This window comes from Myzus persicae, unplaced genomic scaffold, assembly GCF_001856785.1.
Source record: "Myzus persicae strain clone G006 unplaced genomic scaffold, MPER_G0061.0, whole genome shotgun sequence".
NCBI lineage: Eukaryota > Metazoa > Arthropoda > Insecta > Hemiptera > Aphididae > Myzus > Myzus persicae.
In genome coordinates this window covers 93315-111305 of record NW_019104016.1, presented here as the reverse complement: position 1 = coordinate 111305, position 17991 = coordinate 93315, and the positions used below count along the sequence as shown (strand labels likewise).

General features: G+C 29.1%; 2 protein-coding genes across 2 annotated transcripts in view; one reads left to right on the top strand and one right to left on the bottom strand.

Moving 5' to 3' along the window:
• LOC111037624 (corticotropin-releasing factor-binding protein) overlaps positions 1-9229 on the top strand; it is a 42003-nt gene extending 32774 nt beyond the window's left edge. The window contains exons 4-7 of the mRNA XM_022320293.1: positions 1112-1322; positions 7117-7298; positions 7540-7642; positions 8219-9229. Of these exons, the coding sequence (XP_022175985.1) occupies positions 1112-1322; positions 7117-7298; positions 7540-7642; positions 8219-8355 (633 nt within the window). The 3' untranslated portion in view covers positions 8356-9229. The remainder of the gene's footprint in view (positions 1-1111; positions 1323-7116; positions 7299-7539; positions 7643-8218) is intronic.
• Positions 9230-10895: 1666 nt separating this feature from the next.
• LOC111037623 (neprilysin-11-like) lies at positions 10896-17377 on the bottom strand. The gene is made up of 17 exons (XM_022320292.1): positions 17236-17377; positions 16789-16947; positions 16483-16557; positions 16208-16416; positions 15932-16135; positions 15758-15865; positions 14638-14779; positions 14435-14552; positions 13990-14086; positions 13689-13865; positions 13296-13396; positions 12905-12963; positions 12149-12200; positions 12001-12068; positions 11798-11934; positions 11419-11583; positions 10896-11105 (listed from the first exon to the last, which is right to left on the bottom strand). The coding sequence occupies exons 1-17, from the start codon at positions 17375-17377 to the stop codon at positions 10929-10931; spliced, it is 2190 nt and encodes a 729-aa protein (XP_022175984.1). The 3' UTR covers positions 10896-10928.
• Between the last annotated feature and the right edge of the window lie 614 nt (positions 17378-17991).

Here is a 17991-nt window from a genome sequence, read left to right as displayed (position 1 = left end):
GACACACTCTGCCCATGGCCCAAGTGGACGTGTATGTTCAAAAATAGGATTGTTTGCTTGAAAAGTATCAGGTTCATAAGATAATGGTTTGTTTTTGTTTTATAAAAGTTATTTGTGTCTCTATGTAAAATGTCATTCAACCATTGAATTCCTTCTTACGTAATACGTTTATTAGGTACCTTCATACAATTCAATATATTATGATTAGTAATATATAATAATAAAACAATAGAAATCGAACCCTTATTTTAGAAAATTATGTTTTCATATAACTAATTTACCTGACATACCCTAGCGGGTAGGGCCTAAGCCCATCCACTTATTCGGTTAAACCTAAAACAAATATAATATTATAATATATTATTAACTTAATACAATTTACTGATCGTTTTTAATTCAAGCTACATCGTTGTTTAAAAAATATTAAATATGTTGTACACATAATGTAAGTTAATTGAGAACAAATCCCGCATAATTTATGTCCATGCATCTGAATATAATTATGTTTAGCAAATAGGTGTTTAATTTGTAATTATATGATCTATATTACACCAGGGTATTTATTGTAAATCACCACAGAAATATCATATCTACATTGGTATAATTACTATTTAGTCGGTATACTTTCCCATTACAATTTGTATTCCACTTAATATACAGTGTTCCCCTATCACTGTTCAGTAAATACTCCTACATATGGGCACTGCTGTACTGAAACAATATCTTAGTTAAAAATCGTCTCAAAATGTTTCGGTTCGACGTATGGTGGCAGCCATATTGCGATACATTATTATGTGCCCTAGGCTGTATCAAGAGCCCCTGAAGGGTTTTGTAATCGAAAACTCAAATTAGATTTAAATAGTCATACACTCGTATATAAATCAACCACATAAATCCTGTATCTACATAAACGGTGGTCATGCATGGACTGGATTGTTCGTTGTACTTTTTCTTTGTTCTATTTTAAACTAAGTAAATGTTGGTATTTTAATATGATTATTTAAAATGTAATACCTCATTGCCTGTAATAAAATCGTACAACCTACCATTTATTTCCGAGTGCCCATAGTCTATGGCGTATACTATATTAAACCTTCGTCTTTGTGTATAGTTTGTGGACGGATGGGAACTCAACGGACAGCTGTTTCCCAACGAACAAGATCATCCAAAACAGATGAACGATCGTTTCTTCGAGATGTGCGGAACAAAAAAACACAAACAGATATTGCAATCGTCACAGAATGCTGCTTTGATACAATACCGAGTTCCGCGTAGAGGCAATGGATTCAGCTTTTATGTTTCGTTCATCGATAACCCTACCCGTAAGTATAATAATAATAATAATAATTAAAAATATTTTGTAAGGTAATTTTTTCTTTATGGTGGAACCCGGTGGTTATACTAAAATCGGATAAGAATATTAAAAAATGTGTCTGGAAGATTTTATTTAATTTTTTTGCTTTTGAGAGTAAAATTAATAATTCTATTATGAAAATATATTGATTTTAAAATGATTTTGTGAGGGGTTTTTTTTTTTTAATTTTTGCGCCGTATTATAAGAAAAAAACCTAAAAACAGTTGACTTGTGTAGGTGTAGTGTTTGCAGGACGCGATAATGAATGCACACGGTCACAAAACTAATCCTTTATGATAATTATATATTAAAGGTATTTATATTTTGAGAAATTTTTAATTCAATTTGTTACGTGACATTTAATGAGTAATGATCGTTATCATAATTTAATAATTATAAACAACACAATTTGACGATAAGACGAAAAGATTTTGTTTTCATCTCGTGCAGGCAAATGTACATTTTTAGTCGCTTATAATAAAAGATAAAATATTATTATTATTATTTATACTAACTCAATCAAATTTGTCAGTAAGTAAAATTCATCGAGTGTACGTATTAGCTATTATGAAAAATATTAATAAATTATACATTTTAATTAATAATATGAGTTTATGGAACCAAACTTCGTATAGCATATACAATAATTATAATATTATTTATTATTGATAGATATTATAATATAAATATGAACTAATTTTTAAATTGACTTAGGTACTATAATTGCATATATTTTTTATAGACATTTCAATATTCAATATTGAACAGAGTATTTTATCTCGTAAAGTCGCATCTTCGTGTTTTTTGTATAAATTTAAAAAAAAATGAGATCCAACCTTTATAGTCAACATATTTTGTAATAAACATGTTAATATTTTATTGAAAAAATGAAATTAATGAAATTAATGAATGCTTGATTGACTCTTATTAAAAAAGTGCCTTACAGTGAATTATGACAAAATAACTAAACAATACAATATCCCTGTAATTTTATATTAATAAGCTTATAAAATATTCAATTTGTTCAATTTGCTTATTTATTTATCAGTAGGTTTCCTATCATATCCTACTATAAGAATATAAAAAAGAAAACGTATAATTCTTACTACAGTTGCAATACATAAATTCAAAAGGTAAAACCTACAGAATTACAAAAATAATTATTTAAATATATTTTTTAGAATAATAGTCGTTCGTCATTTTATTTATTTGTTCGTATGCCAGTTGTTACTTGTCCGTAATGAATTCAAGTAATGTAAAAAAACGTTAATACTTAATGAGATGATGAGTGTTTGATGTTAATTAATCATCCAAACATAAACTATACACGGTGTATAGCATAGACGTGTTCAGACTTCGGTGGGCGAGGGGGCACAACAAATTTCTTAATTGTGAGACCTATTTTTTTTTAAACCTAAGAAACATTCAATTTTTTATGATACAAAATTTACAATGGAAGGAATATATTTTTATTATGATCAAAAAGTATAACCATTGTCAAAACAATAAAAATACATTTAAAACTAAATTGAAAACAGATACATAATAAAGAAAAATTTATCCTGACATGATGTTGAGACTGCCGGAGGGGTCAGTGCCTTACCCGGCCCCTCCCTTAAGCAAGCCTATGGTGTATTATTATCTCGAAATGAAAATTGTGTTTTTGACACAGTCAAAACATATTTAATTTTTAGAGGTAGGTCGATTGCCCCAAGCTATATTTGTAGGGGGGGGGGGGGGTCAATTTCATATATGAGTGAGAGTTAATAAATATTAATATAGTATAATATTATTCAACCTTCAATATTATAAGAGCTTATTTGAAACTATTTGAAAAATCGTTTTAATTAATTTCCATTACATTGAACTCATTTAAATTCAATTATTTCAATACTTCTTTATAAATATTATGAACGGACTATATTTTATTTGTTTGATTGATTAGTTCAATATATTAAGGTATACTGTACACTTGTACCTATGTGGATACGTTTAAAAATATTTTTTTATGAAAAAAAAAGTAGTACATATTATTATATAAAGAATTTGACAGTGAAAAAAAAATTAGCACCGACGAGAGAAAATTCCAAGTATGCCTCTGGTCACAATGACATGTAACTTGGATTCGTAAGACTGGTCACTATAAATACGAAACTCTATTCTTTCGTACATGGGTCACGGTCTCTGACGATGTTCGCAAAACACATAATATTATGATATACGATTTCACCGACCCCAAAACACAACCCCGGCAATACGGTACAAACCGCGTGCGCAGTTCAAATTGTTACCGTCTGCAGTTGGGTACTATACATACACACGATATTATATATTATATAAACTCGTATCTAACCCTTTCGAATTACCTATATAATGTACATGTACGTACGAGCACGTATATATTGCGCCGTTATCAAATTATATTCCATTTGTAAAATTTGGTTAAGCTCGCGCTGCCCCGTCGAATTACGGTCGGCATAATTTAATGGCAATACACGGACGTGCGTCGTTTGCCCGCGATTACGATACGATTATAATTCTCACGCCGGCTGAATACGAATAAGTACAATAATTATTGGCGAGTCTGCTGCAGCGGTTCTCAATAATTTCCGTACGACCCACGAGTTTTGTATTTTTTTAATCGGACAAGCACACACAACGCGTATGGTCGCCAAATAAATACAATTCACGTCATCTGTTGCAGCAGCGAATAATAATATTCATCCGATCGCGACGACCGGAAAGAAAAAATAAACATTCGCATTGCCCGCCAAATGGAGTGCGATTTTTGTGATATAAGTAAGAAAACGAGATACCTATAAAATTACCTGCGGAATGCACGGAGCAACTGAAATGTGTGTTGATTTTTAATCGAATCTACGATATTTATTCACAGTTTGTTAGGTATTAATAATATTATTACCTTCATAATTGTCTATCATCATTTGTTTTGTATAATATAATATTATAGAGAACTACTATATTTACGATTATGACAACACTTTTTAGAATCGTGTATTGTGTATTTTGCTTTCCTTGGTTTTGATTTATTTAAATGTGTATTCATTTATAATGTGTTTATTAATTGTGTATAAACTTTAAATACCTACGTCTTAATTTTTGTGCGAAAATGGTTCTGAAACATTAAAAGTAACCATGTGCACATTATATACGTGTACATTTATATATATATATATACATACAAGTACCTATTCGTACTTAAAAACAAATAATCAAACTTCAATAATTATTCCATTTTTAATGAGTTGCGTGGAGTCAAAACGAATACGCAAATACGATTTAAACTTGACACTGCATAGGTATTATAATTTATATACATTCAAATGAAAATCCTTTTAATATTTAATCCTTTATTATTTTTTAAATTAATTTTCACAACGGTTCAGTACATTTCTGTACAAGACTCAAAATATTTTACCGAATGCGTGTCTGCAGAAGTACAACTTAAAAACTTATGTCCCAATAAATAAATTTGCATTATCGATTAGACTTTCCTATTATACCTACGTTATTGTATGACATGCCCCGGTGGACAATTATTCGTCCAAGCGAGTATTTATATTATTATTGTATTAGCCTCCTCATAAGAGTATTTCTCGCTTGATATTCTACATTAATATTAAAACAACAATATGATGATACCTTTTACATGTACCTATAGATTATTCAAGTATCTGAGGGATATTCAAATAAAAGTGTTTTGATTCTCGAATAGTCAATGGGTAAGGTTTAAAAACCGTATATAAATTTATACTCTATAATTTACATATCATATACATGTTTTGTAACATGTATAAGTAATGAAATCATATAATTGTGTTTAGTAATATATTATGTTACCTTGATACGTAATACGAAGAAAAATAAACAATACATAAATGTTAATTAACGAATGAGTGAACATCTGAGGTTAATAATGTTATCTCAGAGTCAACAAAAAAAAAACTGAAAAATTAAAAAATACAATTTCGTGAAGTACCTACCTAAATAAGGTAGGTGGAACTTACATAGAATTATTAAATAAATGATGAAATCATTTGATTAAAGCAGATGATCAGTCGACTGAAAAACACGATCTGGGATGTATATAAAAATAGATTAAAAATGAAGTGAATGACATGATCAGCGAACAGTCAAATAAAATTATATTTTTCCATAGCGAAGTATAAAATCATAAATGCATTAAAATATATTGAAATATGACCAATAGGTTACCTATATATAGACATTGATTGAATAAAAAATAAATGTATAAATAATTGTGTCAAAAAGTCAAAAAAAAAGAAGTAACATGATTTCAATCACATTATTTTATATTTCGCTTCTTCGTATCATCAAAAAAATTTCAACTTACCGGCTCAGCTATAATATATTTCTCGAAATTTATAAAAAAATGTACAACACAATTTCTAGAATTAATCCGTTTCCTGGTTATAAGTTAAACGATTAAATTGTCAATAATTCGTGTGACATTCAAATAATGATTATACGCAGAATAATATATTATGGTGTTCATATATTTCAACAGTGTTCTTGGATATCACACGCAGGTAAAACGCATCAGTTCGAAATTAAAAATTAATTATTTTCTTGCTTTCCCTCTAAGCCATGGGATCACTATGCTCGAATGAAGTATGACGCAAACACTGGATTATTAATATTTTCTTCATGGTAAACATCCTGATCTCTGGAGGAACTATGCTCTACAACGGGCAAAGATAATGTAAACTCGATCTATGTTGTGTACACGTATTTATGTGTATATGTGATATACGTAAATTATAATATATATACTATATAGTTATCAAAAACATTCGTGGTTATTGGTTAAGACGTGTCGCGATGGATCAACTAAGTTTGGTGTTTGAAAAAGATGTCTACACGCTCGGTGAAAAGTAATGCAATTTCCTGTTTGGCCATAGTCAATTATAGAAGACTTTGTCTCGTCAATTGCAAAAATAAAAACAAAAAGAACAAAAACTATTTTTTTTTTTTTTAATACAGAACTCGCCGACCTGTTCAACAACAACCAACAATTGATCACGTTAACTCACAAACACACTCGAAAACTCTTATTATATTACAATATATTATATGAGGGAAATGTGCAGTAGAATACAACTACTGTGCTTGTACACGCACGTACCGGAATTTAATTAAGCTACAAATTTTATTTCATTACGATAAATTCAATTTTATTTGTAATAATACATTAGTTTGTACGTGCATATTAGTTATTATAGTATCTAACGATATTTTCAATTATGGTGCAATCAATGCACGTTAATGGTCGTTTTTATAATCATGTTTTTTTTACCGAGACTACACTGGTGATGAATCTTCAAATTTTAAGTTGCTTATAAAATGTCTTTCTTAAATAAATTAATATTTAAATTTGAATTTATACAGAATGTTCTGTTAAATTTATTATGCGTGCAAGGTTGACATAATACCACGTCATTACAATAAATATAGTGCGTAATATAGGGTTGAAATTTATTATTATGGTAAAGCGTTATGTAGGAAGTAGTAATTTATGCAAATACCAAAATGCTCAATAATTACGCATTTGTCTTTTTAAAATATATATATTTGACACTCTAAAATTCATCGATGACTTAGAATCTCGTCTCAAAAAAAAAATTACACTCCATTCGAGTATTTTATTCAAATTTAATAGTGATTTTGACTACAAAAGCTATTGTTATCATTACTGTGATTATCGGTGTTGGTCGTTGTAGCTTGCAACATACTTTTGGCTGACATTACCGAAGTGTACACTCTGAGGAATTACGGAAAACCAGTGAACTGCAGTCTTACGATGTTGTATCCGGCTCAGGTGAAAATCTTGGCGTTGGGCGTCGGCCTTGGACACGAACAGAAGAGGACACTAACGGAACGCGAGACCGGCACGATCCACAAGGTATATAATATGTATTATAATGTAATCCTCATCATGCCTAACTATAATACGACTCGTCCACACGTGTGTACTGTTATATAACTTCTAGACGTTTTTAGTACTACAGGGGCAAACTCGACAACAATATAAACGCGTATATAATATTATGCGCAATAATATAATATAATTATAATAACATGTCATATAATTATAGTATAATAACGCGTATTACTGTGACTCGTGACGATATTAAAATTAACAGTGTGACAAACGAGGGCTGCCGGATTTCGTTCAAGTCGGTGGTGGAGACGGTTTGGCCCAGTTGTCTATGGTCGATTCGATTTGCGGCACGAACTCGGAACCAGGTTAGTAAAACGACACAACTTATTATCATTATGCCTACTTTAAATTATTAAATAGCGATAGATATATTTTATTTCAACGAAAGGACGGATTATAACACTGGAATCGATTAGATGTATATTCGTAATGTATAACGAAAAAAAACAAAACGTATGCATATATTTTTATCGTAGACTTGTCGGTTGTAATTTTCAACCGAACCATGCCGATGATAGGTATTATTTAATTAGTAGGGGATCATAGGTACAATTAAGGTAAACATTCCAAGGGAGGGTTTGCACACTGCACAGTCTTAAGAAAATACCTATATGAACTTTATAATGAGATCAACTGAATATTTTATGCAAAACAAATTCCAGCGATCCTTTAAAACTGTGATCAATTAAAGAAAAACAAAATAATACTGAGAGGACGGAAAAGAAAGTATCGTACAACGATTTCGCAATCTACGCTTACGCGTACCGAAATTGCCTATCCGAGGAGCCGTGTCAGAACTCAACGATTCCTATAGCAATTATTTATAATTATTATAAAATAAATAATAACGCGAGTACTGTGAATCGCTTTTTTTTTCACAGAAAACGCTGTGGAGACAATTATGTGTGGCGTTACCACTGTGAGACTTGTATCGAGTGGACAATTTCACAACGCCGTCACAGTGGCCGTGACAACACCCGACGTCGAAGCTACGCCGTCATTAGTGTGCGAGCAGTAGAAGAAGTCGAGTAACAAATAAACAAAAAAAAAAAAACTAACTCAGAAATCCCTCCCCTCCGATAAAATATAAAATAAAAATCATAATGATCAGTCATTTGTTTTCGCCTTCATACTATCATGTTTTCAATGTCCGATAGGAAATATTACGAAACGCGTAATATAGGTAATAATAATATTAGAGATCAAAATTCGAAAATTATATAAAGCATTTTTTTTCTTTGTTCGTTTTGTATATTCGTACTTAATATATGCATACACACATAAAATACATACATCAATACATATATACATACAGCGGCGTGGTACTAACAGTCTGATGATATCTATTCCTACATAATACTTAAACATCATAATCTTTTATTAGTACTTTACATAGTGTGTATTCTAAACGGTCATCTTGGTCTTCCATCACGACCGATCATCTTGGTAGGTGCTATCCAAATTCATGTTCTTTTTTTGCCACGCCACTACTGAAAACCTACTTACAAAACCTGATAATAATAAATTGTAATACTGTACTCACGCGAAGATAAGCTCTCGATAATAGCTAATAATTGATTGATTGATTGTTAATAGCGCATAATATATGTTTAATAATTTCATATTATGTTTAATTCAATATTATGTAATATTATTATTGATAATATCGACTTAATCTTGTATATTGTGTACTTAAAATAATTATATCGTAATATATGTACACAATGATGCGGGACCGGGAATTAAATGTAATCATATATACAGTTATCTATTTTGGGATAGTCAAACTGCACTCCCTATCCAAACCAAAATGTTCAAATTGCACTCGAATTCCGAAAATGGTAATATTTGAACTGCACTTGACTCGACCATTATGTAGAAGTAGAAAATATTATACACATTAGTTTCAGTTGTGTGTCGATCGATGCCACTTAATAAACGTGAAATGTAAGATAGAACTCAATATTCTCTATTTTTAAAACAAAATTAATTTCCGAATACTAGCCATTTAATATCGTTATTTTTAAATTGTAACTTTAAGTGTTGTATTCAATAAAAATAATAACTTTTAGATAAATAAATAAAATTTATTCTTTCATTGACTGATCATTAGTAAATAAGTATTTTATAATAATCATAACGAGTGTAATTTGAACATAACCTTTTTTAACCCGATTGCAATTCGCCTATTACGCTTAACTGGCACAAGTGCAATTTCACCTAATCCATATCGAGCAATCGAGCTGACCAGTTTTAAAAATATCCCTTACCAATATATTTCAGAAATTGTTTATAAAAATAAAGTTTGAATCTAATACATGTCGTACATGATTTTCAACAATAATAAATCTCATCAGTCATCATTCTATTCAATTGTTTTTTGTTCAGTTGTATATCAGGTTATTATTCTGAAAAGATACATGTTTTTTACGTTTCACAGACTCAACCCAATCTATTTATATTCTTTCGATTGGATTTTTTTCAGATGTTAATCTAGTCTACCACTTATTAAAGTGAAAAGTTGAAAATATGGGAAGTAGGTAAACACTTCGCTGTACAGTAGGTGTCGAGTATACCTTGTTATTAAGTGTATCTGTATGTATGTGTTAAATTTGAATTTAATAAATAATTAAATAAAGTAATAAATCATTGGATACAAAAACCATTCTGAGCGATGTTCTGGCTTTTCAGCATATATATTACTAAGTTTATTTTTATGTTTATATTTTAGGTATTTATATTGCTATCATAGTAACCTAACCTAACTTTTAGTTATACGGTAAGTTAAATTAATTTTAGCCAGAAAAATTGTATTTATTATATTAAAATGTTAGTATTTAATTACTATGAATTATGACAGTGTATATTTATATCATATAATATTATTGTTATTAACTTTTTAGTCAATACCGACCTACAACAGAGCAGTGTGAGTAGGCTTGTGGTATAAATAGGCAATAGAATAAAATTAATCCAAATGTTTTGAAAATTTCATTATGCATATATTATATAACAAATAATAATATACTTAAAATTTTAAAATTCTCACGAATACTATTTTGAAAAAACAAAAAAATAATTTGTTAATTTTTGTGATTTTCACGACTTATTACAACATTTTGAGTTCAGTCCTAAAAAAAATCGTTTCTTCAATAACTAAGTTATTAAAAATTTTCATAATATTTTTTATGTATTTGTGATAACTATTGAAAAATATTCTATGTCTAGAATTCAGAATATATTTGCATACCATATTTATTCCAAGTCCTGCTAGATCAACGGACCTTTGACACATAGGTACTTCACAAAAACATCTTTCAGATACAGCAGTAGCCCTTTTATATGCCTACTCTTCAGTTTCAGCCATCAGTCTTTGGTGATCTTATCTATGAGTAATGTTAATAATTCTCAGAAATAGTCCTTATCACCTTTTTATAAATGTATCACATTAAGAAATCTATTTTCGTCAAATATTTACGACTTTGGGTTTACTAGTTACATAGTAGAAAGATAATATACATTTAAATAAATTCGATATATATAAAAATTAAAAACTAATTATTTATTCATTTATTCATTTATTATAATATTTTACCAAATTTTACATTTTTTTAACGGATTCATGGGAGACCCAATTGGACATCGAAAGGCTTTGGCAAATTCGTTAGAATTCGATAAGGTTCCTAATACTCGAATTTTACCCGGGCTATGGACGTCAGTCAATAAATCGTTTAATAATGTCTGTTCAGTTGTAGATTCACACCATATCTGTAAATTTTAAATTCAATTTTAAACTTAAATAACTATTCAAGTAAAATTAAATTATATTAAACTAATGGATGCAACACTGCGTACAATCTTTAAGCCAACAGAACTGATACCATTGTTAAATGTAACATCGTTTCATCTCATTACCCTCTCGCTTAAAATATGTAAGTTTGTTTACCGCTCAGAAGATTCAGAGAGAAACAACGTTCTCTTTCTGTTATGTTAGCTTAAAAGTATATATTTAGTTTATTTAGTGGAGGAAGGAATTCCGTATCCATATGTTTAATATTGTTGGAGAAGGGTGACATCTTACACTGGCGAATCCTACGAAAAACAATTGTTCGGGTGACAAATCCTCTAATCCGGGTAGTCGGTTTTCTGCTCCATGTTTCGATACGTATTTTTGATATGCCATGTAAGCATGACTTAAACCGCCTATATCTGCTATGTTTTCATTTTGAGTCATTTGGCCATTTATCTAAAAAAAGCGACATTTTTCATCATATTTTAGTTTATATTTATAATAATTAGTTCAACCTACAATAAATTCGTAGGCATTTCGCATTTTGATAATATAATATAAAAAAAAACCAAAAAGATCTCATAACATAAAGTGTAATATAATACACTGCTAAAAAATGAACTATAGTCTATAATAATAATTAGTTAGAGTTGGAAATATCACTCTATACCTTAACTTGATTACCCAGAACAGTCAAACTATAATTATTATACTGTTGGACGAAACATTCAGCTTTTATTGAAAACGTCTCCATTGTTTCTTGAGTCCACCATTGTCGCCTATTGCCATGTTTGTCATACATTCTTCCTAATTAGAACAAAACAAAACTAAAATGTACAGTAAATTTATTTAAATTATAGAAAGTATACAAACCAGAATCGTCAAATGCATGCATTATTTCGTGTCCTACAACTAAGCCCACCATTCCATAATTTAAAGCTCTAAAATAATAAAAACAAAGCATTCATAATCATAAAAGAGTTCACCAGCGTATTACATTTAAAAATAAAAAGGTACTCACTGAATTCGACTTTTGTGATAAAACGGAAGTTGTAACATTCCGGCTGGCAAAACTGTGAACGAAACGAGTTTATTAAAAATATAAATAATTAGTAATTATATTTCTTAAGATATATTGTCCACACGATAGTGTAATACAATACGCCTCTATCATGAAAGATAACAAAATAGATGAAAACAGTAAGTCATAAAATAAAAAATTGTGCTTCTTCTCACCTCCTCAAATCTCAAAATATCATATACATTTTGACGGACATAATTTATCGTAGACACATAATTTCATTCAGTTAATTTTAATGTTACACAATATTATTTTGTCTAATCAATTAAACACTGTACCTATCATTACTACAAGTGATATTTCTGTATAGATTTAAATAAAATATGACGTATAATCTATAAGCATTCTATAAATCAAAGATACCTATAATATGCGGACTAATCTATAAAATGTAAATTTAACACTGACTTGAATGCAGTATCGTGCAGGTTGCACTCGCGTACAGCAAGACGATCGATTAGATTAATTGCGTGTAATATGTGCTCATGAATGAAATGTAAAAACAATCAATATAACTTCAAACAATAAATGTATAGTTTCTACTCTAAAACGCTTTTCAGCTCTCACAGGAATTACGCAACATACAGTATAATGTAATCCATTTTGTTCGCGTATATGAATAAGAAACTATTTAACATGATTTCTAAATCAACCGGACATTATAAAAAATAATTAGAATCCAATTATTATTTTTACCAATTGCGTTAGAGTAGATGTCGTTGTATCCATTTACACTAACTATATCCGTCGTCCATCTGTAAAACAAACATATTTATATATTATAACAACGTACAGTTATTATTATAAAATGCAAATAAAAGTCTTGATTGACATTTTCGCTTTCAATAAAATCACTCGTCGCAACAACTGAATAAGTATTATATATTTTGTACACTAATTTATTATTGTCCTATGGGTAGTATTTACCAATTAACTGGTGCAGTAGGTATGATATCTTATGTCTAAGTTTTAATAAATGTATTATACCTAAGTTATAAAATATCATTTATTATTATAGTTTGAATAATACGGTACAGCAACTTCAAAACCAAAAACTACCAAGTTTTCCAAACATAATAATGCTTACTCTGTATGATTGTGAATATTGTTTAATTTTGAAAGTTTTTTTAAGTTTGATTCAATTTGTAGAATCTCCAAGTTCATTAAATAACTTTCCGTCATATTTACCTAAAACAATAAGTATTCATTAAATATAATAATTACAAGTTTATAAACTGTTTTTTGTAATATTCCGATCATAATAATAATAATAATAATAATAATAATAATAATAATAATGATAAATCGTACATATCTGAAAGTTTGTGACATTTGTAGGTAAGCTATAATAATATCCGTTCTACCATATAAAACAAAAATTGTATTCGTTGTATTCATTTTATACGAACGATATAATTGTTATTGTCGTAGCCCAGGCTAAAATATTAATCAGGTATGTACTCGTTTAATTTATGCTTACAATTTTTAGTTTATTATGTGAATACGACGTGTCTTGGAACCAATCAGGGTATGCGATAAACTTGTGCATCGATTGTAATTTATCGATAGCGGATTGCCGAGTAATCGAATCCATCCAAGCTATGTTCTTTAATTGTTCCATGTAAGCTTCTTGAATGTTATTGACCATTTCTGTAGCCTGTACATTTCAATTAAAACGTGCAATTTAGACAGTATAATCACAATTAAAACTTGTATTCTGCAACGTGATCAAATCTAGTAGCTATATATTGTATTTTAACTTTAAAATCATGATGTCTCACCATGTCTTTCGTAGACTTGTCGAAATACTTGGTGATGTACTTATATCCAACATTGAACGCAAAATACGAGCTGGTAATTGACACGCAATCCAACCACCTACAGGACGTTGATTAACATAAATTAACGAATAACGAAGTAAGACGAGTTTATTATTAAGTACCTATTAACAAAAACGTTCCTGAACTTAATTTTTATATATCTAAGACTCAACCTTTACTTGTAAGAAGAAAAAATTGTATTAGACACTAAAATATTAAAATTCGTCGTTAATTGTTGATGCGTATTTCCAACTAATGGGTACGTTTATGATAGTAAATAATTGACTATCCATATTATGATATAATAATAAGTGGCACAGGCTGTGTGCACATGAATATTATAACTCATTCGAGATTCTAGTCAGGTGATTAAACATCTTTACTAGGTAATTAATATTTATGTTACCTAGAAACTTCTTTGACGTCCCCAGTGAACACCACATTAAAATCTTGAACAAGATTTTTCAAATCTTCTTTGATATCAGATAGCATGGATCTTAAAAAGCACCACGACATATAATTTACTGCAATAACAGAGAACTAAAGTATTAATACTTAATATGAAATTCCACAGTAAATTTATGACTGTGATATGAATGTAAAACGTACTTAAAATTCTTTTTGGCGTTTTTTCCAATAATCGTACCAAGTCTTTTAGATAGTGCTCTTCTTTTACAAATATCTTTTCAGTCTTTTTGAGATGTACATCAGTGCCTTTAAACAGTAGCCGAAACATTTTTAACCAATCGACCTGTTCAAAATATTATATAACACGTACACGATTTAAGCACATAAACATTTATAACAGACCAAATTTATTGTTTAATTGAGCTGGACCTGTTTCGCTCAGATATAAATTTCATAAAAATTTTGGTATTTTATGATTCCTGGAATATTTTAGATCGATTTCAAATAAAGTTAGCAATGATTGTTTTAAAACCTACAACTATTAGCTTTTGGGACAGCCAACACACGTGGTGAATAAATTATACATATCTACATTTTTTAATAAAGCTATATTTGAGTATATCATTTGGATCTTTTGATGTCCTTGGTATTTCAACTCTGATGATTTTGATATAAGTATCAGTTCGGACATAATTTCGCATACAATTCAACCAAAATTAATGTAGATGTAGAATTATAATAAAAATTGTCATTGAAGAGCAAATGCAGCGGCTCTTACGCATTTCTCGTGACTCGTAAGCATAATACTAATTGAATTGCATGTCCATGAACTAATAATAAATGTACTGTCCTCGAAATTACAATTGTTTATGAAATAATAATAATATTTTATACAAAATCTCGTCAGTTGGGCATTCCGGCATCAAATTATCAACAAAATAACATGACACTTCTTGGGGTTCTGAATATAATAAAACAAAAGTGTACTTTACGCCATTCTCTGATTTTTTTAATATTCAGTAGCTAAATACTAAACCATACTTCTGAATTTTCCGAAATCACGATTGTGTTATAAGTCAAAATGACATCTACCCCCCTTTAATAGAAGATAGAATTGATTTTCTATGATAAATTTGTAGGTTTAATTTTTTCTGGAGTTCGATAAATTATATTAAAATTAAAAATATTAAAGATAATGTACAACAATATTCGACTTAACCATTGCCAACTTAATTTTGAATTGATTTAAACTAAAACAAAATATTTGAGTGAAACGGATATCCGGATGAAATGGGGAATGTCATTTTTGGCAAAAAAATACCTGAAACGTATCCGATACACTGTTTATATCTTTTTGAAGTTCGTCTATTGTCATTACGCGATTCTTTAATGCCTTTTCACTTTTTTTCATTTCTCCGGTGCTTTGTATCTAGTAGTTTAACAGTAGACATAATATTACACAGTTTATATTTCCCGAAATGTTTTAAGCACCTACTTTGGCCAGTTGTGTTTCGAATTTAATTATTTCGCCGGCGATTTCGTCTCCGAAATATCTGCTTCTAGACAATTTAGAACCAAATTCTTCGTGCAACAAAAATACCGTACCAGCTATAAGTTTCGAATAAGCGTTCATTTGAGTCTTATACCGATCTGGATGCATGAACATTGATCTCGGTAGCATTAAGTCTGGCTGACCTATCTATACATCACAATACTATAAATTGGTACATATACCGATCAAAATTATTGCTAACATTCCACACCCATTTACCATTAGAATGTATTGACTGGTATTCAAATAATTAATAGAAATACCAGTATCTAAAATAGTTGACACTTTCCAGTTTTTTTCCATGTAAATATACATTTTCATCCAATCCAGAGATTGTAACTTGTCGCTATAGTCATTTTGTCCTATCGGCCATCCACCAAACAATGAGATAATCGATTTTAAGTATTCAATATTCATTCCGTTACTGACTATATGAACATTATTAAAATGTTTAATACAAATATCTCACGTTTGATAATAATTATTAAATTTACCAGAGTTTAAACAACTTTTGTAGAACTTTTGTGCTGGATCTAAAATTTTATCAGGATTCTCTTCTTCCAAAATTTCTAAAATATATGATTGTATAATTTATAGCTTAAAATTACAATAGGTATATCGTATATATATATATAGTTCACTTTATAGTTCAAACTCATAGTTGAATTGTATTCTAAATATTTATGTCATAATCATAAACAAAGTTTACATAGGTACACGTTTATTTGTACAGCCGTATTAGAAATAATAATGTACTAATTTTAACTTTCATAACATGTTATATGATTTTTTTCACATACCTTTTAAATTATTCGTTATACTTTTTTCTGCCTCTTTGTATTGATACCAAGATACTTTAGTGGCTTTAACTTGATGTTCTTTAACCCACAAACCACACGTAAACTCGTAAAAATCCTCACACGGATCTACTGATCTATTCATACTCTTCAACAGATATTCTATAACAATAGTGAATCATAATAAACAATTTTTTAAACCTTCGTAATATTTGTGCATCTTATTGGATTTTGGATTTTTTTTTTTTTAATTGTTACATAATATAGGTGATCATTATTTCCTGAGGGCCAAGTATATAAATTGCAATAACATATTTTCAGAGGAAAGATAACCTAAACAATAATAATATGTAGGCTAATTGCAGATGTGAAAGCCTTTATACTCAATAAAAATAATAATAGTAATATGTTATTATGTATAAAATATTAATACCGTTTCGATGACTTTACCTGCCGTTTGACATTGCATCGTTGAGCATTTTTGCTCTTTTGAATCATCTTCAATTGAAAATACATCTTTCAAAAAATCATTTGCAGACCGGCATTGTAACCTCTCAACGATCAAAAAAATTAAAAAAACTATTAACTTCATTTTAGTTGTTACTTCAAAATATATATATATTTGATTTAGAAGCTCTACATGTTAAATTGTATTGACTACTGTAGATTTTTATTTTATTTACGACGAAGCAAGTGGGTGTCTCTAACAGGAAATTGATATTGATATAGCTTAGTAGGACAATGTCCAGTGGTGTATATAAATATTGTGATAACGAACATTATTATTAGAGCAATGCTTTTTTTATATAATCAATTGTTTCTACTCATTAAGTAAATTTTGCAGTTATACGAATTAAAAACAAGTATTTTAATTTTGTCAAATTGAAAGATAAATTGTCCAACTTTATTGCGTCATAAAGTTAACCGACTAATTAATCTTAATTAATAATTAGGTACTAATAGTATAGTGGTGAGTCGATGGTTATTTACCGACAGAAGGTAATGATTCCATGAATTTATGTGCATTAATTTGTTTCTTCACCAAAGTTGGGATAAATATACCAATATAAACCAAACTAAGTTAAATTGTCAAAATTAGATAGTTAGCTATTAGAACATAGTTAAATATAACAGCAAAAGAATTACTATACCATATTAATAATACATTAAAATGTTTATTTTCAATCTTAAGACCTTGAATTATAC

Excerpts from the sequence above, each read along its gene's own strand:
- LOC111037623 (XM_022320292.1), bottom strand. The coding sequence starts at position 17,377 with ATGAAGTTAATAGTTTTTTTAATTTTTTTGATCGTTGAGAGGTTACAA. Across the intron at positions 14,087-14,434 it reads GACGTCAAAGAAGTTTCTAG|GTGGTTGGATTGCGTGTCAA; the intron begins GTAACATAAATA and ends AACGTCCTGTAG. Across the intron at positions 13,397-13,688 it reads CACATAATAAACTAAAAATT|GTAAATATGACGGAAAGTTA; the intron begins GTAAGCATAAAT and ends TTATTGTTTTAG.